Below are 26,541 nucleotides of genomic sequence, written 5' to 3'. Positions count from 1 at the left end.
TCATAATAAAAAAGTTTAAATCCAAAATGATGATAATTAAAGGACTCGTAGAAAGAAAAAACAATATGCTGATAATGACAAAGATACAAGGTAGCTCACCGACGAAGAGAAAGACGACCTGATCACCACGTGCATTGCCAGAGCCAACAGTAGTAGATTGCTGCATGCAAAAACACAGGCCCGTAACACCATATAATCGAAGTTGACACATGGATACAAAAATCGAATGAAGCATAGAAGGAGCAATGAATACCTCACATCTAATGATGAAATTGAAGACTAACATCGACCCAGCATGATAAAGCGTTACTGATGACCAAATTAAAATTGTTATATATCGAGAACGGAAACACTACACAACGGAGGAACAAGCAACAACTGAATGCTAAATTTTGAGCAGTGTGCACAAACTGAAAGTCAGATAATGGCATGCGCGAGAATTGTTACTTATTGTATCGGGGAAAAAAAAGAAAGCAATGAGAATGAAATGCAGACACAAGTCACGAAGATGTGGATGCAACAAAAGGAGACGTGCACGCAAGAAAATCCAACTGACCAACCGCTAATGAGCAAAATTACAGATAATTAATATATCAATTATGATACCTTCAATTAAACATGATGAAGAGGAGAATAAATGTAGCCATATTGAAGAAGGGGCGTTGCTGAATGAATGGATACTTGTAACATTAATTAATTAATAAACAATATGGATACTTGGATGTTAACCAAATAAAAATAAGCACGCATAACACCTTTTAAATTCGATGTGATATTGATAATGAATGGATATTTGTAACACAAACAAATGGTATGACCTAACTAAGGAAACCAAATGCCTCGGTCATCACTCAATCTGGTAAACATCATTGCTTAACTAAGTTAACCGACATCTCGGGTATCAATCAGTTTCGGCGAACATGTGCCAAATATTAAAGTTGATGAAGTTCTCCATTTTAAGTCCCTCCCTCCTTTGGTGTATGTTGTAATTTTGTTTGCACATTTTGCAGCCGTCAGAAATTAATATTTTGCTACTTAAAAAAACATTCAAGACACCGGGTTACTGCTACATTAGTAATGCTAAATTTATTCTAATATAATTTTGTACAAGTCAAACAACAATTTAATTTGTTTGTCAATCTGGGGATGGATTCTCAAATATTTTTTTTCCGAGTCCAAGAATTTGCATCGATGTTCGAATGTATTCCAGAAACAAGTTCCGTGTTTAGCAATGTAAGTATATTTTTTCACGGTATCTAACCAAAATAGATCGACGAAAAAAAGAACGAACATAAGAATTCGAACAACAACCAAATGGAAGAAATATGTCGTCATTTCATAACCTTAGCAACCTAGACCACAACATGATGGCATAGGCAAAACCACAAACAAAGGCATAAAAAGAGTACATTGGCATGGAACAACGTCACAACACAATAATGATTCCCAAGTCCACTGGTTCTCGTATGCACAGAAGTCTGGATCGTTCCGTTGAAGGTGAATTGCTGCAGGAAATAGCAAAAGAGATACACATCTATAGACTTGCACACGATAACAACATGCACGTAACAAAACCGACACACAACTACAATTGCGAAGGAATAAAATATGTGCCATATTGTCGAGTGAAAAAAAAACACGAAGCAACTTATATAGAGTTGGAAGCAGAGCCATTTAAAGATATTTGTTGAGGTATGCGATGGGTCCATGTAGAACCATTTAAAGAAATTTGTTGAGGTATACGGAGGGTCGGCAAATGAAAAGAATTACATTTAAAGTCACAAAGCAGTAATGAGCGACATATAGGGGGGAAATGAGGTTAATACACAAAAGAATAATGATGGGTAAAAATAAAAATTCACGATGAAACATGCATATTTATATATTTATACACACACACACACAAAATTTTAATATGTTGTCCACCCACCGTGCCCACCATTGAAGTGTCACTCAACTATTGGATGTACAGCTACGGTGGGTGGACAACATATCAAAATTCTCTCTTTCTCTCTCTCTCTCTATACATACATACATACATACATATATATATATATATATATATATATATATATATATATATATATATTAGATTTTGGAGCTATGAAATTAAATTTAAAGAACACAACTCTCATTCTTATTCGAACAATGTATCGAAGAAGATGATGAATTAAAGAGAGAACACTCTTAGAAATCGTTTGAAGTCAACCAAAATTTTGTAGGCAGCCTTCGGCCAGGTAGGGGTATCTGTCAGGGGGACCCTCTCTCGCCTTATCTTTTCACCATTTGTGCCCAGGGACTGCCGGCCTCTATTTCGTCATATGCAGCTCGGGTATGCTTAAAGGGGTTATGCATGGCTTCGTCCTGCCCGTCATTGCACATTTAGTTTTTGCGGATGATAGCCTAATATTTTTTTGGGCCACAGTAGCTAATTGCGCTAGTGTCAAGGGGTGTCTACGAATATATGAGTTGGGATCGGGCCAGCTTATTAATTTTGGAGAAGTCAGCATTATCATTTACTCCGAATACAGAGCATGTTATGGTGGAGCAGATTAAATCCTCATTGACCATTCCTATGGTGCAAGGGCACGAGGTGTATTTGGGATTGCCTACTTTTTCTCTCCGCAGCAAAAAAGTACAGTTTGGGTACCTTGTGGAGAGAGTCTCACTTCGAATTCAGGGATGGGGCAGTAAATCTTTCTCCGTTGGGGGGAAGGAGATATTAATCAAATATGTTTTGCAAGCCATGCCCACTTATGCGATGTCGTGTTTTCGAATCCCTAAGGCTACTTGTGTTTCCATTGAAAAAGAAAGTGTTAATTTCTGGTGGGGTATGGAGAATGAGAGAAAGAGAATTCACTGGTCAACTTGGGATTTCCTCTGTCGCCCTAAATATCATGGTGGTATGGGGTTTAGAAAGATGTAAATTTTCAATAAAGTCTTACTAACCAAACAAGTATGGCGCATTATTCAAAACCCAAATTCTTTGGTGGCAAGAGTTTTGAAAGCTCGGTACTTTAAGCACACAGATATTTTGCAGGCACCGGTTGGATGTAACCCATCTAATATCTGGAGATCGATGTGTTGGAGCAGAGATGTGTTGGATGAGGGCTTGTATTGGAGGATTGGAGATGGACATTGAGTGAATATTATGCGGGATAAATGGTTCCCTTCATTGCGCTCAAACTTATATGAACACGGTGTTCGAGTGACAGATGGGGCACATGTGAGCTCTTGGATCATTAATTATCAATGAGATTTGAACACTATCAACAATGTATGCCGAGCTATATAACTCAAGAGATAATTAAGCTCCTTATTCCACGCTTTGGATTGAGTAATAAGAGATTCTGGAAATTCAAAGCTAAAAGCCAATATTCGATGAAGAGTGGGTATCGAGTTGGTAGTGGGCTGCATAATCCGCCGGCAAACCAATCGGATTCTGTGATAATGAAAAATTGGTGGAATTTTATTTGGTCCCTGACTATCCCTCCAAAGATTTGGATATTCTGGTGGCGAGTTTTTCATAACATCATTCCTACTATGATGAATCTGAGAAAACATCATGTGCCCGTCTTTGGATGGTGCTGCCCTCTTTGTCACACTTATGCAGATTCAACATGCCATTCACTTTTTTACTGCTCTAAGGTGAAGAAGTTCCAGAAAGAATGTGGGGGTATGGGGGAGTCTCAAGAGGTTTGGAAGCCAGAATATTCAAGAGATTTGTATGTGTTTGTGGTCCATTTGGAGAGGGGCGAACTTGAGGAGTTTGTGTGCCGTGCATGGGTTGTATGGGGTGCAAGATGCAAAGCCGTTCACAGTATTGATAATCAAGAGTCGATCCTATATCCCACTAATACAATTTTTCTGTTGAATGATTATCGGCAAGCCATGAGCGAGTTAGCGAAGCCTCGTGCCATTGAAGAGAGATCGTCACCAACTTTGTGGGAGAAGCCGACAGCAAATTGGCATAGGATTGACGTGGATGCAAGTTTCAACAAGGCGATTACTCAATGTGGACTTGGGGGTGTGATTCGGAACCAGAATGGACATGTGGTAGTAGCTTTTGGCAAAGCAGTTAAAATACCAGATTCTATAGTCTTGGGAGAATTGCTTGCTCGCGTGTGCGTTTTTTCTGATTCACTTTTGGCAGTACAAGCAGTCACGGAGCCATTCAATGATCTAAGTTATGTTGGTTCTTGTGCTTTAGAGATTAGATAATTAATTTCCGAGTTTACAAATGTTTGTTTTTCTCATGCAAGGAGATCGACCAATGAAGTGGCTCATTCCTTGGCAAAATTTGTTATTTCTTCTACTATACCTTTTTGTTGGGTGCCTGAGAATTTCCCTTTGTGGCTGGACCGACTTGTAATTAGTGACAATTTTATTCATCAATAAAAATTACAAGTTTTTGTTAAAAAAAAACAATTTGTTTGATTTAATTGATTAAACTTTAAATAAGACGATAAATTATAATTTTATTTTTTTAATATTTAATAAATTATAAATAATATTATTTATTAAGAATAATATTGTAATTCAAAATTTGATACATGATAAATAATTATTAATTTAATTCATATAAGATAAATAATTAATAGATGAATAAATTGTATAACAAAATAAACAAAAAAATAATTTACATAACAAGGGAAGCCTAAACATAAGTACTTGTCATGGGCTGTTTTTTTTGTTTTTCCTTTTGTGAAGAAAAAAAAAGAAAACATGAATGGAAATCGTCCTCCTCGAGGACCAATGGACCCGTGGGTTATAGTGGCTTGAATCGATGAAATGGAGCCTTAAATCGTGAAGCCCGAACCCTAGACGCCAGTGAAGTTTTGGGCGCGATTTCAGTAAATTGTCCTTTGGTTTATATATATAGTGCTCATTAGTTTACACACGCACTAATAATAATGTCGGGAGATGACGAAGATTTCGTGTTCTATGGGACGCCGATTGAGCGCGAAGAAGAAATCAGCAGTCGCAGAAAAAAAGCTGTTGCGGAGGCATCTGGACAGCTGAGAGCTCTGCCCCCTTGGAAACAAGAGGTGACTGCGTTGAATAAATTATTATTTTTTTTTTATTGTCAGAATATCATTCAATTGAATCCGGTTCATGCGTTCCTTTAGAGACTAGCTTTTTGGGTTTGGGCTCGTCTCTGGTGCCTAACAGTCGCAGAGCGTGTTGTTGCTGTTGCATTATGAGAAAGTGGTTTGAATTATGCAATAGGATCCTATCCTCCTCGGAATAAATCATTATGGTTTTTAATTGAATGATCATGAATCGACTAGAATTGCATTTGTGTCTGTGGTGAAAGTTTGATGCCCATAGTTTTCAGAGTGTTTAATAATTCACTTAGTAAATTTGTATGTTGGTATCTACACACTCTCTGTTGTCTTGGGGTAGGTTGACCAACTTATTGTTACTAATTATATAATCTCATGATTGGAATTCTGGTTGGTACATCTTCAGGTTACAGATGAAGAAGGGAGGAGAAGGTTTCATGGAGCATTTACGGGCGGTTTTTCTGCTGGTTACTATAATACCGTTGGCTCCAGAGAAGGTGTTGTTCTGTGATACTCCTTCGTGGATGACCTTCTAGTTCATATCAATATCAAATATTCAAATGTGAAACTTTGTTGTATATCAAACTTACAGGATGGACTCCAAAATCATTTACATCATCCGGAAAAATAGGGCAGAAATCAATCAACAGAGCATTTATAACTTCCTTGACGAGGATGAGAAAACTGTGCGCTCTATCTGTTCTTTCACTTTTTTTTAAGCAATATGTTTTACGTTAGTATTGCTTACTTCAATTGCATTGTCCTAAATGTAGAGTTTTTTTTATGATTCAGCAGCTGAACTAGGAAGTCATAAAGGGCTTTTTTTTTTAATTTTGTAATAGTTCGCAGCGTACTTTAAGAAGGAAGAATGCGATGATATCCATAAGCGTTCACGGACAGACAACAGAAAGAAAAGAGAGAAACAGAGAAATAAATAACTTGAGAGAGGGAAAGCAATGCAAGCAAAAGAGGGTTTAAAGATAAATTGATGGATAGTGTAGGAACTAAAGGAGATGATTATAACGAGATTGAGAAGAAGGAATGGAATGTTTGTGATATATACATCTGAAAAGAAGGGATGCCGTGTGATTTGTCATCTGCTTGTCCATACTTTCTATTTTGGGTAATGTTATCTGATTTACTGTTCCAGGAAATGGAGGGCCGTTCCTTGGGGACATCAATGCAGTTTGATACATTTGGATTCACAGCTGCAGAGCTTGCACGTAAACAAGCTGAGAAGGAACAACAACAGAGGTTTCTAATCTTTATTTTAAGTGTTTCTTTGCCCACATGAAATCATTTTTGTCTTTATTAGTTGTTGTGGCTTGTCACAACATTTCCCCTTGAAAGACTTGCTTGAAAACTTTATAAACTAGTGTTTAGACAATGACAAGCTTCAATCCTGAATGTAGATTCTTCTGTGCTGAACATTTTTCTCCTCTCCTCCTTTGATTTAATCTGACGCCCAGTTTTTTTAGTGTACTGTGAGGTATCTTTGGCTTGATAGTCTACTTATTGCACAATTAGGTAGAAGCATTTATTGACAATTCTACCAACTACTTTGTATAACCTATTCTCTGCTGCTGAAGATGCAGTTGTTGCACTTGTAAGATGAGTTTTATGAGTACAAAAAGAGACTTTGAGTTCTGTATGGTGTTAATGTTGTAGTTTGTTGAGTGTCAGACTATTTTTGGACAGCATCAAGTAATTTTGACTGTTATACATATGTGACACAGCGCTTCATAATTTGTGACTGCAGTTACCTCTTTTCTCCCTTTCCTTTCTTTTCTTTCCTTTTCTTTTGTGTTCTGGATTTTCATGCTGAAGTTAGTCGTACAGCATTCAGTATAGACTTTGATTATTGGATTTTTATATTCTTGCATGTTGAATGTGAGTGGCACTGTCAGCTAAAGAATTTCAATCCTTGTGACACCACATCTTTTGGTTCTTATAGACGATTTTCCAGTAATCTGACAGTTTAATCATATAGGACTTTTCAGTCTCATGTTGTGTTAAGACCTTTTGTTCAACTCATTGCAGACCGTCAACTATTCCTGGACCTATTCCTGATGATCTAATAATTCCAGCTACAGAATCTATAGGTTTGCTATGCTAACTGACAATGATTAAGTTTGCTGCATGCTGTGATTTCACGTGCCTGATTATTACTCCTGTCAATCAGGTGTCAAATTACTCTTAAGGATGGGATGGCGGCATGGTCGATCCATAAAGAATGCTAGCAAGAGTTCACAGTATGGTATGCTTTTATGGCTCATTTTTTATTGTTCCCCTACAGTCCTACTACCTGAAAAACATGAAAATTTATGTATTTTTCAATGCCTTTACTGGCAGCTGAGAGTATTTGGAGATCTAAAATTTGCTCTGATTCGGATAATGAGTAAGCATGTTTTTAATCTTTGGACCTTTGGTGGCTGCATAAAGATGGTCCTACTACATGTGAGAACATGAAAATTTATGTATTTTTCAATGCCTTTACTGGCAGCTGAGAGTATTTGGAGATCTAAACGAAGTAAAAGATGAAAAACGCATACGCAGAGCCGAAAGCTTTTCTATTTTCACGTAAAGAATCATAGATGCTGGTTACAGATTTATAAATACCCTAGGAGCCTTATCACATCAAGATACTCTACCAACAACCTATTAGATAACTCTTTTAAATACAAACACAATTATCCTAAACAATAAATTATCTAGAGAATATTTAATATCCAACGCTCCCTCTCAAGTTGGGTCATATATGTTGATCATGCCCAGCTTGGAACTCATGTCATCAAGTTCGGCCGGTGAAGGGCTTTAGTCAGGATGTCTGCGATTTGTAAGTGAGAGGGGATGTAGTTGAGATCAATGACCTTCTTCTCAATCTTCTCACTTATAAAGTGACGGTCTACTTCAATATGCTTCGTTCGGTCGTGGTGAAGAGGATTCTTGGCAATACTCATGGCTGCTTGATTGTCACACATCATTTTAAAAGGATGACCATCTTCAAGCTTCAATTCATTGAGTAGTCTCTTCAGTCACATTCCCTCACAAATGCCTTGTGCTAAGGCTCTGTATTCAGCTTCTGCACTGCTACGTGCCACTACAGACTGCTTCTTACTTCTCCAAGTTACTAAGTTTCCCCAAATAAATATGCAATATCCTGACGCTGATCGCGTATCAGTATGTGATCCAGCCCAATCAGCATCGCTATACACTTCGATGTTTCTGACAGACTTCTTGAAGCATAGTCCTTTTCCTGGATTCCTTTTCAGATATCTCAATATTCGGTAAAATGCATTCATGTGGTCCTCTGTTGGTGATTCATGACTTGGCTAACACCACCCACATCAAACCCAATATCGGGACGTGTGTGCGAGAGATAGATCAATTTGCCTACTAACCTTTGATACCTTCTTTTGTCACCTGGTGGACTGTTATTCCCAACTGAAAGATTAACATTAGCACCCATAGGAGTGTTGACTGGCTTGCTCCCCAACGTTCCAGTTTTTTTAGGAAATCTTGCACCTATTTTCGTTGAGAAATTGAAATCCCATTGGATGATCTAGCCACTTCCATTCCTAGAAAATATTTGAGATTTCCAAGATCCTTCATTTCAAATTCCTTCGAGAGTAAGGATTTGACACATATGATCTCCTCCTCATCATTCGCTGCCAATACAATACCATCAACATAAACTATTAGGGCTGTGATCTTATCACATCAAGATACTCTACCAACAACCTATCAGATAAATCTTTAAATACAAACACAATTACCCTAATCAATAAATTATCTAGATAATATTTAATATCCAACACTAAAATTTGCTCTCATTCTGATAATGAGGAGTAAGCATGTTTCTGATTTTTGGACCTTTGGTGGCTGCATAAAGATGGTCCTACTACAACTGAAAACATGAAAATTTATGTATTTTTCAGTGCCTTTTCTGGCAGCTGAAAGCATTTGGAGATATAAAATATGCTCTCATTCTGATAATGAGTAAGCATGTTTCTGATTTTTGGACCTTTGGTGGCTGCATAAAGATGGCCGCTCCTGATTTATGGAGCTCATAGAATAGCATTTAATTTAATGTTTTTTTTCTTTATATTCTTTTCCCCTTTTATTTCCAGAAATTGAGTTTTTTTATGTTGGTTTTCATGCCAGAAGATTAACTCAACTGTCTTGAATCTTGGGGATAGATACTGCACTATGCAAAAATTTAGATGACAGAAAGTAGGATTGATGTGCAGATTATTCTCCACTTCTATTTTGTCTTTTTTATAAATTACTTCAATTGGTCCTACATATTTGACTTCCATTCATGGTGTAGCTCAGGTGCCAAACCCCATGAAATTTGTCATAGTTGTCACTTAGCATGAAATCCTATGTATTATTTTTCTCCATAAATGATGGAGAATCAAGTAAGGTTGAAAATGTGTCCAAAATTAATTGCATATCCAATAAATCCCAGATCCACATTCAACTGGATATGCAGATGCCACTGGTATTTATTGACCCCTTGCTGTGTATGTAAACTATAACACCCTTTCCAATTCCAACCTCCAAGAGGAATGATATTGAGATGCAAATACCACAGAAGACCGAAAATAGAATTGGTGCACAGGAATCCATTAGAAATTAAGATAATCTAATTGCTTTGAATGCATAACAAAAAATTATAATGGTCTCAAATCCATACTTTTATACATGGCAACCACTTCCGATTTTTGTTATTGTTTAGAATGCATGGGGGAACCACTTATTCTAGGTGTTGAGGAACTTCAAATCTGAATATGTGGAGTGTTTAGAAAAAGGTCATCATTTGAATGGCTTTAGAAGGAAACCTGTTGATGTGGTAAGCTTTGAGCGGTAATTAAAATACTTCAACCCAAAAGATATGAGGCATGTGTCAAGTGTGCGGGATAGGGATTGGGTTATGGGTTATGGGTTATGGGTCAATTAACAAAAGAGTCACGAAGAGGAGATTTTTTCTTTTTATTCGTAGGGGTCTTTCGTCCACTTTCACCTATTTTCAATAATGTAACAGAGGCTCATTGGAGAGAACCTCTCGATCTCACACTTTGTTTTTAAAAGGAATTCAAGCTTGTTTATTCATTCACCATGGTTGTAAATAAATGCAACCAGTTCACCAAATCCTAAAAAATAAAAACCTGGAAAAGATAAAAGATCCTATTGGCCAAGTTATTTCCCAATGAGACCAGCTGGTTCATTAAAAAATAACAAACAAACTGATGAAAGCAAGAAACAAAAAATCCAAGCAGCTGCTTTGATGTAGATTAAAATTTCCATGAGTTAATCTTCTGTAGATGATATCCACGTGGGTTGTTGGGCCTGGGCTGCAATTGATCATGACAGCACGATATAAGAAATCATCATATAAAATGCAACTTCAAGAAAAATGTTCTCTAATTAATTCGATTTTGAGGGGTATAGCCACAAGAACTTTAATGAAGTGTGCTTTTTTCACTGAGATAGAATGTTAATTCATTTGCAAAATGTTTTCTGCCATTGTCAGTACATAGAATGCACACGGTGGTTTGAATTTTGAAACAGATTGGTTTTTTGCGTAAGGAATTTTTTTGTTAACAGAGAATTATATTTTCTTTCAACATGATCATTCGTATATCCAACAAATTCTAAGTGATCATCAATGAGAAATTACACCAAATGTCTAAATTTCACCCGTATTCATTCAATCCAAATGGGCCCCAAGTGTTGATGTGAAAAACATGGAAGGATTTTTTTTCCCCAAAGAATAGAAGGATGAAATGGTTTTGATGGCCTAGACAAATTTGCTAGATATTCATATTTTGTTTGCTCTGTCCTAATAGAATGTCCGTACTAGAAAGAAGAAGCATCTTTATGAATGAACAAATTGGTTTACAATCTTTCAAGCATCGGAAATTTGGACGACCCTAGAGATTGTTCCCCAACATGACCTCATAATTTGACATGATGGACTTGGAACTTGAGAAGTAACAGAGTCTATGAGTAGTGTTTGACTGCGATGGAAATTAGAGAACATTCTTTTCCTTAGCAGTGCCAACCGTCCTCCAAGAGGTTTGGTCTTTAATTCAATGTAAGAAAGAAAAAATGTCCTGGAGCTTTTTAAATCACTTGTTAATTGACTAGCAGAAATAAATTCTATTGAAATTTGAAAAATCAAATATATTGATACCTGAAAATTACGAACAAATGGGGTTGTTCTCAGAACAAATTCTTGGATATTAATATCTCCTTGCTCTCTGCATAGAGAACATAGTACCATCCACTAGTGAGATCCAAGTTATAATGGCTACAGACTCAAAAGTTAAAATTAGTTCTCGATCTCTTCAGCTTATAACTTTTCCTGTACCTGTTTTGTTGACATGATTTGTTCTCTAACTAATGAAACTTGAGAATTCTCTCTTTGTTCAACTGATGCAATTACTGTAGCAGTATTATCTGACGTAGTGGGCAATTTAAGCAAAAAATAAGCTGCTTCAAAAGTTTCATTGTATAGGGTACACAAAGCATTTGTTTTTTCATATTCGGTTGTGGTAGCAATTTTTTTTTTGGGTGAGTTTTGGGCTTCCACTCAGGTAGTTTTCCGCGCAGGACTCGACATCTCACATGTATGACTAGCAATTGTATAAAATTTCTGTTAGAAATATGCTAAAATAGCATTAATCTTGTGTATAATTTTTATGAAGATGTTCGTAGAGAAGCAAGAAAAGCATTTTTGGCATTTTCATCAGAGAATGAGGGATTAAAGCTTGGTCAGGTGGATGAAGATGATAGGGGAAATGCCCATGATATGTTAGTGGACAAAGATGATCAGTTCTCTAGCACACCGGTCAGCTTGAGTCCTTTTTTTTAATCAACCAGATTGAGTTTATTTTTTATACTATCAAAAAAAGTTTGATTGCTTTTTTCCTTGTACTGAATTTGCATACACTACAATTTATTAATTTTACGACAAAGTAGTTACATAGTGCAAAGGAAAAAGAGGGGTATATATCGACCATTATATACTGATTTGGCTTGCTTTTTAGAATTCATATTTTGAATTTTCAGTTTATTCTATTCTATTTACATATTTTGAAAGAAAAATGGAAGAAGCAACCAATACGAAAGAACAAATGAAGTAATTTTTGTGCTGAGCTGCATATGGAATTGCAGTGCAGATTACTTTTCCTATTCATGCATCACATGCAAAAGCGTGATATCACTAGAGTCCGCCCCCATGTGAATAAGAGTGAAGTTTTCTAGTTCACAGAACCGATTTTGTTCTCCTTGAAGCATGTGGCCATGTAAAAAGTTGTAGGAGCAACACCATCAGTTTTAGATATGCACCAGATAGAAATATGTCTGTAGGTCACTACCCAAGGTTTGGGTTCTTGCTTGGTTCTATAAGTTGCTTTTATGTATTCTCGTATCTTCTTTTATAAGTCATAAGTATAATTTTAGTCGACATGCTCTGTTGTTGACAGAGTCCACCAAAGAGACATTGTGGGTGAATATTACTTTTCCATGAGTCGAGTCTGTTGGAATTTTTAGATTGTAAGGATACACAAGAGAATCTCCACAAAATAGGGAAGAACATAGAAAAAAGAGGTGAAGTCGGGAAAAAGTGAAAAGAACTGAGTAAGACGATTTTGTAGGTGTAGGATATTGAGAATATTATATTAACAAATCAGCCTCCTATCAAATCTTGAGTATATGGGCAGCTGATATGCTTATATGTATATATTAGGTTATTTCTGTTTTTAGGAGATTTGATAGGTTATCTTTCCTTGTTTTGTTGTAATCCTTATCTTTAAATTAGAGTTGTACAGACTGCCTTTTAATTAAGAAGAATAAAGAATTTCATTCACTTCTTCATGGTATCAGAGACGTTAAGATCCTAGGGATACAATTTCTGCGATTACATCAAACTCCGAGGTCACCTCCCCTCAAGACTCCACTGTCTCCAACTTGAGTGGAACTCAAGACAGTGGCCAAATTCTGATTATTGGCCACAAACTAAATGGAAATAACTATCTCCATTGGTCTCAATCAGTAATGATGTTTGTATGTGGCAAAGGTAAAGATGACTACTCATATGGGGCAGCTGCTCGTCCAAAGACATATGATCCGAAGTTCAAATTCTGGAAATCAGAAAACAGCATGGTTCTGTCATGGTTAATCAATTCCATGACCAACGAAATAGGAGGAAACTTCTCCATGGAACAGCAAAATAAATCTGGGAGGTAGTGAAGGAAACCTACTCAAATAAAGAGAATACCTCAGGATTATTTGAAATAGAGAGTAACCTTCATGATCTACGGCAAGGTGATTTAACGGTGACCAAATATTTTAATACTCTCACTCGTTATTGGCAGCAGGTTGATATGCAGAAGATCACTCGTGGAACTGCCCTGATGATGACGAAACATATCGGCTGATTGTTGAGAAGAAAAGAGTCTACAAATTTCTATTTGGGCTGAACAACAATCTTGATGACGTTCGTGGAAGGATTAAAGGAATGAAACAACCAATAAGCCTGCGAGAAGCCTTCTCAGAAGTCCGAAGAGAGGAAAGTAGAAAGAAAGTGATGCTTGGGACTCCTGCCATTAATTCTCAGATGGAAAATTCTGCCCCGGCCCTAGCTGCTCGTGTTCATAAAAATTACAGCCAAGATAACTTGAAAAAAAGGAGCGTCAATATTGTGAACGATGCGAGAAGCCAAACCACACAATTGAAAATTGCTGGAAAATTCATGGGAAGCCAGCAAATTGGAAACCTCCACGCCCGCAAAACCGAGGCAAGCAGTAAAGGAAGAAATTCAGCAACCACCGAGTCCACTTTGTTTAGCAAAGAGCAGCTTGAAATTTTGAAGCACATGATCAACCAATCTCAGACAGCCAATTCTGCTCAAAATATTGGGACGTGATCATTAGCACAAAAAGGTAATTTCTTGAATGCCCCAAGTGTTAAGAGGAATAAGCTGAATTCTTGGATTGTAGATTCGGGTGCTTCAGATCACATGACTGGAGATAGAGATGTTCTCACCAATTTCAGCCCTTGCCATGAGAAAATAACAGTCGGTATTTGCTGATGGATCATCCTCCAAAGTTATTGGAACTGGTTCAGTGACTATCTCAAAGGATTTTGACACTTAACTCTGTCCTTTTGGTGCCTGAATTGATTTGCAATTTATTATCTGTTAGTAGACTCACACAGAATCATAATTGCATTGCTAAATTTTCTCCAAAATCTTGTGAATTTCAGGTCTTGTATTTGGGGAAGACGATTGGCAATGCTAAAGAATGCTCGGGACTCTATCTACTTGAGGCAAATAATTCTTCCAAAGGGAAAGGTCCCAACTCTAGTTGTCTAGTGTTTGTTAATCAGGATCAAACCTTTATTTTCCAAAAAAAGGAGAACGATATCATGTTATGACATTATAGGTTAGGACATCCCAATTTCATGTATCTCAAGAAGCTTTTTCCATCTCTTTTCATTATAAGATAAGAATTCGAATGAGTTTCATTGTGAGATTTGTCAATTTGCCAAACATGTTTGAAATTCTTATCCTTACCTACCTTACAAAGAATCACAACCCTTCGCATTAATCCACAATGACGTATGGGGCCATCTAAGATAAAAAATATCACTGGGTCTCGATGATTCATAACCTTTATAGATGATCACACTAGGTTAACATGGGTGTTCTTAATGAAAGAAAAATCTGAGGCTGGTCCGATATTTCAGAAATTCAATACCATGATTCAAACTCAATTCCACACTTAATACAAATTTTGAAAACGGACAATGCCAAGGAATGTTTTGCCTCCATCCTTAGTGATTATCTCACAAGTCAAGGTATTGTTCACGTAAGCTCAGTGTTGATACACCCCAACAAAATGGCATGGCCGAGAGAAAAAACCGACATCTTTTGGAAGTGGCTCGATCTCTCATGTTTTCTACACATGTACCAAAGCATTTTTTGGGAGAAGCAATACTCACAACAGCCTATCTTATTAACAGAATGCCTTCCCGAGTCCTAAAATTTCAGACCCCTTGTCAAGTCCTACTTAAAAGACAACCTAATACACATCTGATATCATTTCTTCCTTCCAAAATATTTGGTTGTTCCTCGTTTGTTAATATCCATAGTCACCATTGGGGAAAGTTAGATCCTAGAGCTATTAAGTGTATTTTTTTGGGGTATTCTTCAAATCAAAAGGGATACAAATGCTATTCTCCACTTACAAGAAAATTCTATAACACTATGGATCTAACCTTTTTTAAAAATCAGCCATACTTTCCCAAATCTGACATTTAAGGGAACACAATGTCACACAGAAACATCAGTTTAGGGATATCAGCATGAAGACCACTACCTAGATGTTCCCCACGTTGCACTTGGTTCAGACTTGCACAATATTCCAGCCCATGATTTGCCTACTCCAAGCCTACCTGATGACACTACCCAACCCAATGCACATGATGAACTTATCACCTACTGTAGACGAAACAGGAACCAAAAGGAGATAGAGCATCGAGTATCACTTGAGCAGAACCAAGAATTGAAATCGGATACGGGACCAAAAGATTCGCCAGGTAAGCCTATTCCTGAGTCTGCTAAAGATAAAGATTTACCTATTGCATTGAGGAAGGTGTCCGAGAGTGCACAAAGCATTCAATTTCTAATTTTGTGTCATATCAAGGATTATCTAACAAATATAGGATTTTTGTGGCAACCTTGGATCAAGCACAGATTCCTAAATCTATACAAGAGGCTCTCACAATACCAAAGTGGAAAGGTGCTGTACAAGAAGAAATTCGAGCTCTGGAGAAAAATGTGACATGGGAAATCACTGAGTTACCTTCTGAAAAACGGCCGGTTGGCTGTAAATGGGTCTTCACTATTAAATATAGAGAAGATGGAAGTGTTGATCGATTCAAAGTCCGTCTTGTTGCAAAAAGATTCACACAATCCTATGGAATTGATTATGAAGAAACGTTTAGAGTTCTTCTATCTCTCGCTGTAAATTTAGATTGGTCACTACATCAATTAGATGTCAAGAACGCATTCCTTAATGGAGACCTTGCGGAAGACGTTTACATGAACATTCCCCCTGGATTTGACTCTCCAGCCACAACCAACAAGGTTTGCAAGCTGAAACGGTCATTATATGGACTTAAACATTCCCCAAGGGCCTGGTTTGACAGATTCACAAGAGTGATCAAGTAGTATGGGTACAATCAATGTCAGACCGATCACACCGTCTTTGTTAAACACTCACCACATGGGAAAGTTGCTATCCTCATTGTATATGTGGATGCCATTATTTTAACTTGGGATCATGTGCAAGAGATAAGTACTCTCAAGACTTTGTCAGCCAAAGACTTTGAAATCATTTCGGGAGCCTTAGATATTTCCTAGGGATGGAAATAGCTCGGTCACAATTAGGAATTTCTGTCTCCCAACGAAAATACATTTTGGATCTTCCAGATGAAACAGGGATGCTTGGGGTGCAAACCATCAGACACTTTTATGAATCCAACAAGTAAACTGGGAACCAAAGAAAATTGTGCACCAGTTGATAAAGGGAGATTTCAAAGACTTGTGGGCAAACTCATATACCTATCTCACACAAGGCATAGTTGTTAAGGGCGCAAGACGCACTAAGGTGCAAAGGGGTCCTGGAGCCTGAGGCGCAAGACGCAAGGCGATGCCCGCCCCTTATCGAAACAAGGCGCACTATTAATTTTTCAGAAAAAAATATTTATTTAATGCTATTATATGACAAAACACTATTATTGAACTAATTAAGCTAAGCAAAAATATATCATATCACGAAAATCTTTCATTCTTTGAATATTTTCGCGTTACTTTTAATTTTCTAATCTAGAATACTGAGATTTTATTTTTAGTCTGCTGTGTGTGTATTTAAAAAATCTGCTATTACTAACAGAATTTTTCTTTACTTTCATTTTTCTTTTTTACCATAATAAGTGTAGGGATTTTCTCTACTAGTTTGCCAATCAATCAATCTAGATTCAGTTTAAGGCAGATTGACAATTTAGATCCTAGTTTATAGTTGTTATTTATCTATAAGTGTAATTTTCAAATATTTTGGGAAATAGAACCTCAATTAAATGTTCTTTAAATTAAAAAGGAAAATATATGACTTTCCTTGGCCCATTTATTTTATTCTAGGGTTTGGTAGGCTTTCCTTTTATTATCTTAATCTTAAAATTTAAAATAGAAAAGAAATGTAAGAAAACATAAAAAAAACTTAAGCGCGCTTCAGTGGCTTTCAAAGGCGCGTCTGGGCTCGCCTTATTAACGCCTTATTAAACCGCGCCTGGGCTCGCTTTATTAACGCCTTATTAAACCGCTTCCCAGGCGCAGAGGGGTCGCCTGGTGGGTGAGAGGCGCTCGCCTTTAACAACTATGACACAAGGCCTGATATAAGTTACTCCGTGAGCATGATAAGTCAATTTATGAATAATCCAAATGAAGAGCACATGGAGGCAGTTTAATGGATCCTCAGGTACTTGAAACTAACACCTGGAAAAGGATTTTACTTTGAAAAATCAGCTGACAAAGGCATAAAATTATACAGTGATGCTGATTGAGCCGAATCAGCAGTGAATAGAAGGTAAACTTCTGGATATTGCACTTATGTTTGGGGAAATTTAGTTACTTGGCGTAGCAAGAAACAGTCGGTTGCATCAAGAAGTAGCGTTGAAGCTGAATTTCAAGCATTGGCACTTGACATATATGAAGGGATGTGGCTACAAAAACTTATGAATGAACTGAAAATGTTTGTTGAAGAACCTATGAAGATGTTCTGTGACAATCAGTCAACTATTAGTATTGCAAAGAACCCAGTGCATCATGATAGGACGAAACATGTTGAAATTGATCGCCATTTCATAAAAGAGAAGGTAGAGGAAGGAATAATCAAGTTAATATATCTTCCTACTAGTCTTCAAAGTTCAAACTGCCGACATACTAACTAAAGCACTTTCAAGGAAGAATTTTGAAGATTTGAGCTCCAAGCTAGGCTTAATCAACATTTACAGTCTAGCTTGAGGGGGAGTGTAGGATATTGAGAATATTATATTAACAAATTAGTCTCCTATCAAATCTTGAGTATATGGGCAGCCGATATGCTTATATGTATATATTAGGTTATTTCTGTTTTTATGAGATTTGATTGATAGGTTATCTTTCCTTATTTTGTTGTAATCCTTATCTTTAAATTAGAGTTGTACAGACTGCCTTTGAATTAAGAAGAATAAAGAATTTCATTCACTTCTTCAGTAGGTGATATCACGAGTTATTGTTAAGACTCTTAAGAGATAAAGAGCTAATGGAATATCAGTGTAGGTTCGCATTTGCGTTGTAGCATGTGATAAATGTTTGAACTCAGCGTTAGGTTGTTGGACCGTACTTCAGGCTCAACATTGGTCATCATCCTTAAGATTTGGTCAATTTATTTATTGTTTGAACTGTTTGGTTTTTTTGGGTAGGACAAAAGTATATCAAATTTATTCTGTAGTATTCTTGTGTGTGCTTACATGCTCTGGCACTGTCCTATGCTTAGTTGACATTGAAACTTGTGATCTTGCAAATTCAATTTCAACATTTAGTGCTGTTGATGGAACTCACCTTATTTTCCACTGGTCGGAGAAAATGATGGGGCTTACTGGTTTATTAGGGGTACTGGAGAGAGATAAATGCTTAGTTGTAAGCATGAATGCTGGTGATTTTTCGCGTCATGATAAATAGAATAGGTTGATGTGTGTAGTCAATGTTTTAATGTTGCAACTACTGCCTCGGATATAATAACTTGGAATTTCTTTTTTTAGGTGTATGTTATAAACCCCAAGCAGGATATGTATGGCTTAGGCTATGATCCATTCAAGCATGCTCCTGAGTTCAGAGGTATTTGCTGCTGAAATAATATTTTTCTCAACATACATTTTTGTGTTCCCTTGGAGGTTAAATATTTCTATTTTTTTTGTTTTCTTTTTACCCCTTTTTTCTTTTTTGGTTTAGAAAAGAAAAGGCTACGATATTCTGGTAAATTTGAGATGGAGCAACAGAGACCTCTTTCCATGAAACGTAAGCTCTTTCACTGCAATCAGATTTTTGTCGTACTCCAGCACCTAGTTTTCCAAAATTATTTTGTAGGCCTCCTCTAATGATTTGCTCGAATGAATTACCAGGAAAATCTGCTCCTGGTTTTGGGATTGGCGCTCTTGAAGATATAGATGCAGAAGATGAAGATATATATGATTCAGGTTAGTGATTGTTTCTAGCTGTTCTTTATATCCAACTAGAATGTGTTATGAGCACGAGTAAAAGATCGGGTTATGGGTCGGTGAATGGGTTGATCGTTGAACTCTGAGATTTGTTTGTTGCTTCTTCTACCTTGTCTACCTATTTTTTTGGAGGGTTCGAGGCTCGTTTGAGAGAACCTCGCGATCTCAATAATTTAGTTATATTGTTTGGAGAAAAGTTGAATGTCTTATTCCTTTTCATCAGCAATCATTAAAATACAAGAGAAAACATTAAAATTCCCCTATCTAGGCTCGAGATACAAGCACTTATTAAAGGAAGGTAAATAAGATCTAATCAATCCATTCCTTATTTTCTGAAAGTCCCATGAGTAAATCTTTGATATAGCACATCCTTGATTTTTGCTGCACGATTCTTGTTTGAGTTGGGCTGGGTTGCATGGATTGAGTATGAGTTGGGCTGGGCTGGGCTGCCTGGATTGGGTTCCTAACAGAATGAGCAGATTACCTACTGAATTCGGGCTATGGGCAAATGTCATGATCTTCAATTAACAGCTACGTATTAACACAAACATAGTGGAAATAGCATTGAAATATTACATAGTATTCAATATTAACTGGTGGAGAAATGAAAATATCCCAGAGTTTCCCTCCGTACGAGAAATGAACCCTAGCACAAGCTAGTAAAAATTCTCTTAAAACAAATATCTGGAAAATTATCTCAAATCTCGATCACACCTCTTTATTTCCTCTCTCATATCATATGGGCTCCTTTCTGTTTTCTATTTCTTCTGATATAAACATTCTTGGTAATGGGCTGTCTTCTTTTTGAGCCTTCTTCAGTTGTTGGGCCTTCTTCGATAGCCATAATTCTTCATGCTGCCTCCAAATGAGTCTTATCCTCAAGACCAAATCCCGGAAATGTGATATAAAATCGTTTGTAGTTTCCCAAGTGGCATCCTCCTGAGGTCGATTATTCCATTTCACCAACAGTTGACCAACTTGTTCACCATGTTTCTTCTTAATCTGCTGGACTATAATTTTCTCAGGCTCAAATGTGAGAGACAAATCTGATTCTAATTCTTGAGGAAGTTTGACATTCTGTACCACCCTCCCTATTGCCTTCTTAAGACCACTGTTGTAAATGACAGTAGGCGGTGGAGGGCGGTGAGTGATCGCCTACCGCCTAGGTCTGATTTTTTTTTAATACATAATTATATATAACATACTTATATATAATTATGCAATGTAATTATAAATGGTCATCATTCTTTATGTAATATATATATGCAATAAAATAATTTTTATGCATAAATAAGCTTCATACAGTACAATACAATTTATATAAGTTGCAAATAAATTTATAAATGCAATTAACAAGATAATTAATAACGATTGATCACCATATTACTACTAAAAAATCATTCAATACAATTTATTAGACGGTTTGCGGCGGCAACGGTGGACGGTTTGAGGCGGAAGGAGGCAGGATCGTGGGTGACTGGGCTGGTGGGGCTATTATGTTTTGGACGAGAAAGTGTATAAATGTATTAATAATTACAGTTTTTTAAAATTTTGTTGACTTTGACCACCTTGCCCGCCCCTGCTCATCTTCTACCGCCTAAGCCAAAGAAAGTGCCATCGACGGCTGCCAGTTTCCTGATAAAGCCTTGGACAGAAAATTTGTCTGTGAGGATGAAATTGTTAAAAGGTTTTCCTCAAATTCCACATCATGCCTATGCTTGTTTGCCCGCTCAAGCGTCGCTGGGCACATTGAAGGTTATATTTCAACTGCCGGAGTGGCTCATCATGATCCCGCAATTCATTAGCCACTGGTCACTGCTGCCATTAAATTTCACCAGGTAAATACTGTAAGATGGAAGGAGGTTTACAACCATAAGGCATAAACCACCGCATACACAGTCGTGCACATTTAAAATGAAATTTTGTACCAATATTCACACTAGTGTATCCAGCTAGCATATTTCTGAGGCTGCTTAGTTATAAAACCTCGCAGATACGATCATACGTGACATATGTCTCATGACACTTGTTAACTGCCCCACTTCTTCCATCCGTCTCCGGGTGTTAGGCGGAGCTCATTTTTTATTCCGTCCCTTCTGATAAAATATTTCAGTCCAGAATAAACACATGAAAACGGAATCGCGGTTACTAACAAGAGATCGAGGTGGCCCATGTAACTTAACCACTTGGTGAACAACTCTGCCACATTTTTGGCCAAGAAAGGATGCCTAAGCCTAAGAAATGGTCATCCTTGGATAATCTGTCCACCACAACCAAAATAACTAAAATTCGCTAAGCGCTAGCTGGACGGCAAACCAGCGCCTAGTGCCTGGGCTGGGACCAGGCTCCGCTAGGCGGATTCGGTGGATTAAGCAGAAATTGAAGAATTAATATGACATTATCAATTTCATTATGCAGCTAACACCACACACACCCTCCATATGTCAATACAAATCGATTTCTCCTTTTGGTTCGAAAGTTAGGGCAACAGAAAATTGAAAGATGAAGATGAAGTTTGGTGTTAAAGGGCAAATTAACAAATAGGTTTTCTTGTGGAATGTTAATTTAGGGCCTATAAAAATGGACGATGTTTAAAGCCCAACACACAAAAATATAGTTTTAAAAGTAAAAAAAATTACATTTGAATTTTTTAAACTGGGATTTTAAATTAAACACCTTCCGAGCGCATAGGACCGTCTTGGCGCCAAGGATGGGTAGCTGGTCGACTAGCACTTTTTCAGTGCGGTCGGCCGGCACCTAGGGACTAAGCGGCTGATTCTTAGAACACTGATATGCATCAGTCTGCCCCTTCTTTGCCAATCACAATCCCACAAGCATCACATTCAATCACAGTATCTTTAGAAAAATCTGAATTCTGACATTCGTAACACCGGAGCTGTAACCGGTGCACGTTTGAGATTCTCGAATGATTCTTGCCCACCATGGCTACAGTGTAAATCCTACCTATTTGTGCCTTTAGTTTATAGTCTGTGGGTGGTTGATGCCTCCCATAAAGTACAAAGGCAGCTCCAGCATATTATCGCCTACTGCTCGACTTCGCATAAAGTTAGGTTAGTGAGCTCGGTTTGAACCGGCCTCTATCTGGGGTTGGGCCCTGCCAACTCAGCTACTCATATAGCCCCCACGTGGATCTCCCTTGAAGCCCACCGTTGAATATCCAGCCTGATAGCCCAACAACCCCTCCCCCATACAATTTTCCTCAATCTTCCTCGCTAAATCCATTGCCCATATCACCATTCTGGGATCATGTATCCCTACCGCTGGCGTTCTTCCTCTCGCGACCCACTCAAAAAATAACCAAGACTTTTATCTTCCGGGAGGTCTCAGATTTGAGCCAACAACTGCTCATTTAAAATCCTACCTATTGCTCCCCTTATTGCAAGGATGCGAGTAACTCGAATGGGTTTGCAGCCCTCCACCCACAATCTCTTGATTAATTCATCCATGAACCTATCCCAATTCATGTTTGGAATTTTCAATCTCATCCATCTATACTAGTGTAGGCTTGAACCTCCATGCACATACGGGCGACTTTCAACCGATTGTCTGGGGCGTTCCATGAAGCTCAAATATTGTTCTATCCTTAGGGATGACAATGGGGCGGGTCTAAACCCGCGGGGCGGGTCTAAACCCGCGGGGCGGGTCAAAGCGGGTCCATAAGCGGGTCCGGGGCGGGTCTCGGGTTTGGCCAAACCCGCCCCGCCAAAGTATTATATATATATATAAGCCAAACCTGCCCCGCCAAAGTATTATATATATATAAATTTAAAATATTCATGTATATATATAAATATAAAATATATATGTAGTATTAATAATATATAATTATATTATTATACTAAATAATTAATATTTTATCCATAATTTGAATGTGTAATATTATTGGATTAATGAATTTATTTTATTATGATATGTTTAGTATAAAAATAAATATTAATTAATTACAAGTTAATAAATTTAAACTTTTGAGAATAATTTCTTTTTTGTCTTAAATATTAAAAATCTATATTTGAAATTAAATTTAATGATATTTGTTAAATTTTAAACTTTTTATTTTTTTATTTTAATAAATTTAATATTATTTAATTTATGGCGGGTCCAACGGGTCTAACCCCGGATTGGACCCGCCGGGTTCGCGGGGCGGGGCGGGTCCCGGGTTTAGCCAAACCCTCCCCGTTGCCATCCCTATTTATCCTACCCAACCAGCCCAAATCTAATCCATCAAAAGCTGGCAACTCAATTCTCTTCAATGCTTGCTGCATTTCTACCATCCCGTCTCCAACCTCTTCAAAATTCTGGTGTACAGCTTCCTCAAATGATCGAGTATTTTTCTACATTACGGGCTCCTGCCTCCTCCTCAGTACCCACCATTTAGCGCCTCACCATCTGCTCTATAATGACCTTCAATTCTAATAGATCTCCCACTATTTTAGTAAGAGATGCGACACTAGACTTGTATAGAGATTGGAGATTGGCTCTGATTTAGATTGATAGCTGACTTTGTTTGCTTTGGACACTAGTATGCTTTTGTGGACCACTGGTCCACTGTTTGTATCCTAAGTAAATTCATATTATCAATAAAATTATAGTTTCTTATAAAAAAAACTACAGATTAATACGAATGTAGTGGAAATAATGGGAGTATAACTCGGTATGCAATATGAATCCATAAAAATGAAAATATCGCAGAGTTTCTCTATGTAAGAGTAATGATGCCTAGTTCAAGCTAGTGAAAACTCCCTGAAAACAAACATCAGGATAATCATCTCAAATCTCTCACATGCCTGTTTGTTTCCTCTCTCATATACGAGGTCTCCATGAACCCACTACAACTCATAGGGGTAATCAAGTGGTTTGTGTTCTGGACTATTGTCCAATTCCTGATATGTAACGTGGCCAAACATTAATATTTGTTTTTAAATTTCAATATCTTCTTTCTATAAAGTCCAGGACAAGTTTGCAGTTTGCGGGTCGCTCAAAACTTTGTGCTTTCACCATTTAAGGTCTATCACTTATCCATGCATCTATTGTCTGTTGAACAGTTATTGATTTTGAAGATACCTATGTGCAAGAAATAGAAGAGCCTTCAAGAAGCCTGAATGTGGATAATTTGAAGATCGAAGATACAAAGAAATTGAAAATTTTAGATAAGAAGGAAATTGATGTTCTTCCTGGGTTTAAGGTTGCATCAGAATCTGACGGCCAATTAGAGAGGTATTTTTAATGAGAACTTATTATACTGAATTTCAGATTTTGTGAGGAACTCGATCAAGGGTGTTGAACAAGAATCTCCTGTTACTTCAAGTCGTCAATATTTGCTTTTAAGTTAATAATCATGACATCTTTTATTGAGCATGACATGGTGAATGTTAACTTGGTTACTTGTAATGTAATTTCACAAATCAAATAGATTATACCAGAACACGTTGGTCCAACTTGAGTTTAGCAATCATTTGTGAAGATGTTGGTTTCCCCCCTCAATATTCGGTCGAAGAAGACCAAACACCTTTGCCATGCTGGTGATTGTGTTTGTTTATAAAAATATGAAATAATACAGCTTCAATCTTTGAATAAATGTGCAAAGACCAGCTCATCAACTGTAACTTTGCAGTAGGTTTCTGGATAATGTGTAAATTCATACGGACTCATTTTTTCTAATATCATCTATGGGTGCATTTACAAAGGCATCCTATCCAAGTACAAGATGTTTAAAGGTTTAAAGAGGAAATCATGCATTCTACTGGCTGCAAGGATTTTCTCAGGGCCACAGAAACACTTAAAAACAATGATCTGCTATTAACTCTGTGTAGTTGAGAATGAACCCATATAAGATTTGTCATGAAGATGCTGTGTTTACAGATTAGAAGTTTCTATGTGCAGTAAATTTAGAACTTACTAGTGCTCTTTGTTTTCAATGTTCAAGATTAGTGCTTCGTGCTTGTACAAAATCCACCAAGGATTTGTCTCACAAACATCAATTTTAAGCCATCATAATTTTCATGTTGTTCATCACTCTCACTTTATGCTATCTGGATTGCAAGTTTTATCAGTTTCCAACCTAATTGAAAAGGAAACCATCCACCATCGCATACCATTCTGCACTCTTCTATTTTCCCTTGCACTGGCTGTTGCTGTAAAAAATTCATTATCATATTTGTTTTGTGCCATGCATAATTTGAATCTTATATCATGGACACAATTATCTCTTCATCTCCCTGCCAGATGAAGAAATCAATTCCTTATTATAAATTCAGTCAAACTTGTCTCTCTTATGTAACTGATGTTGCTACATTTCTTTAGTAGTCATGTTTTGATATGTGAACTTTGACAACTTCTTGTAAAACGAAAATTCGAAGTTAGTGGTTTGCTATCTGATGTGGTAATGCTAAAAAGGCCCAATTGATTTGTTAAACAAAAAAAAATCTAATGTGAATACTTTTTGGTATTGAGAACTCTACTACTCATGGATGACTGCACTTTTTTGGTTAGACAGTGTTAGGGGTCACTGTTTGGAGAAATCTATGTGTTAGTATTGATGATGCATTCCGATTTAGGGTTTATGGTCTGTGACAATATGTTTGATATATGTAGATTTGAGACTCCAGAAATTCCAATGAATTTTCTTCCCCGCCACAAGTTTCCGGCTGCTCTTGGACATGATGACAAGATTGCTAAGATTTCTCCTCCTGAGGTTTCTCCTCCTGAAGATAACAGTCTTAAGGTTTTGATTGAAGGGATGGCAACTTTAGTAGCTCGTTGTGGCAAATTATTCGAGGATCTCTCTAGGGAGAAGAATCAGTCGAATCCATTGTTTGCCTTTCTAAGCGGAGGAAATGGCAGTGATTTTTATGCTAGGAAGCTGTGGGAACAGCACCAGAAGCTTGCTGAAAAATCCAAAATAGGGGAATGGAAAATAGTTAAGGATGCAGAGAAGCTAACGGCTGAAAGGCGAGGAAAGATTCTAGGTGAAAAAGCTCTAGAGAGAAGATCAAATGATTCAAGTTCTATCGTCCCTTCTGCTGGTTCTGTTAATGTTCAATTTAAACTTTCAGATACATTCACCAAACCTTCATCACTTGTGAGTAGCTGAATGATTGCACTAACCTGTTTGAACTTTTACACTATG

The 26,541-nt window shown here is 37.2% G+C and overlaps 1 protein-coding gene and 1 pseudogene across 1 annotated transcript; both read left to right on the top strand.

Moving 5' to 3' along the window:
- The first annotated feature begins 3,279 nt into the window (after positions 1–3,279).
- LOC140874012 (uncharacterized) lies at positions 3,280–4,221 on the top strand. Its single transcript, XM_073277297.1, has one exon. It carries the CDS (start codon positions 3,280–3,282, stop codon positions 4,219–4,221), a length of 942 nt encoding a protein of 313 aa, XP_073133398.1.
- Positions 4,222–4,695: 474 nt separating this feature from the next.
- Positions 4,696–26,541, top strand: part of LOC140880727 (G patch domain-containing protein TGH-like) — a 40,909-nt pseudogene continuing 19,063 nt past the window's right edge.

Source organism: Henckelia pumila, chromosome 1 (assembly GCF_033568475.1).
Source record: "Henckelia pumila isolate YLH828 chromosome 1, ASM3356847v2, whole genome shotgun sequence".
Classification (NCBI taxonomy): domain Eukaryota; kingdom Viridiplantae; phylum Streptophyta; class Magnoliopsida; order Lamiales; family Gesneriaceae; genus Henckelia; species Henckelia pumila.
This window is presented reverse-complemented; position numbering and strand designations above follow the sequence as displayed.

Excerpts from the sequence above, each read along its gene's own strand:
- LOC140874012 (XM_073277297.1), top strand. The coding sequence starts at position 3,280 with ATGCCGAGCTATATAACTCAAGAGATAATTAAGCTCCTTATTCCACGC.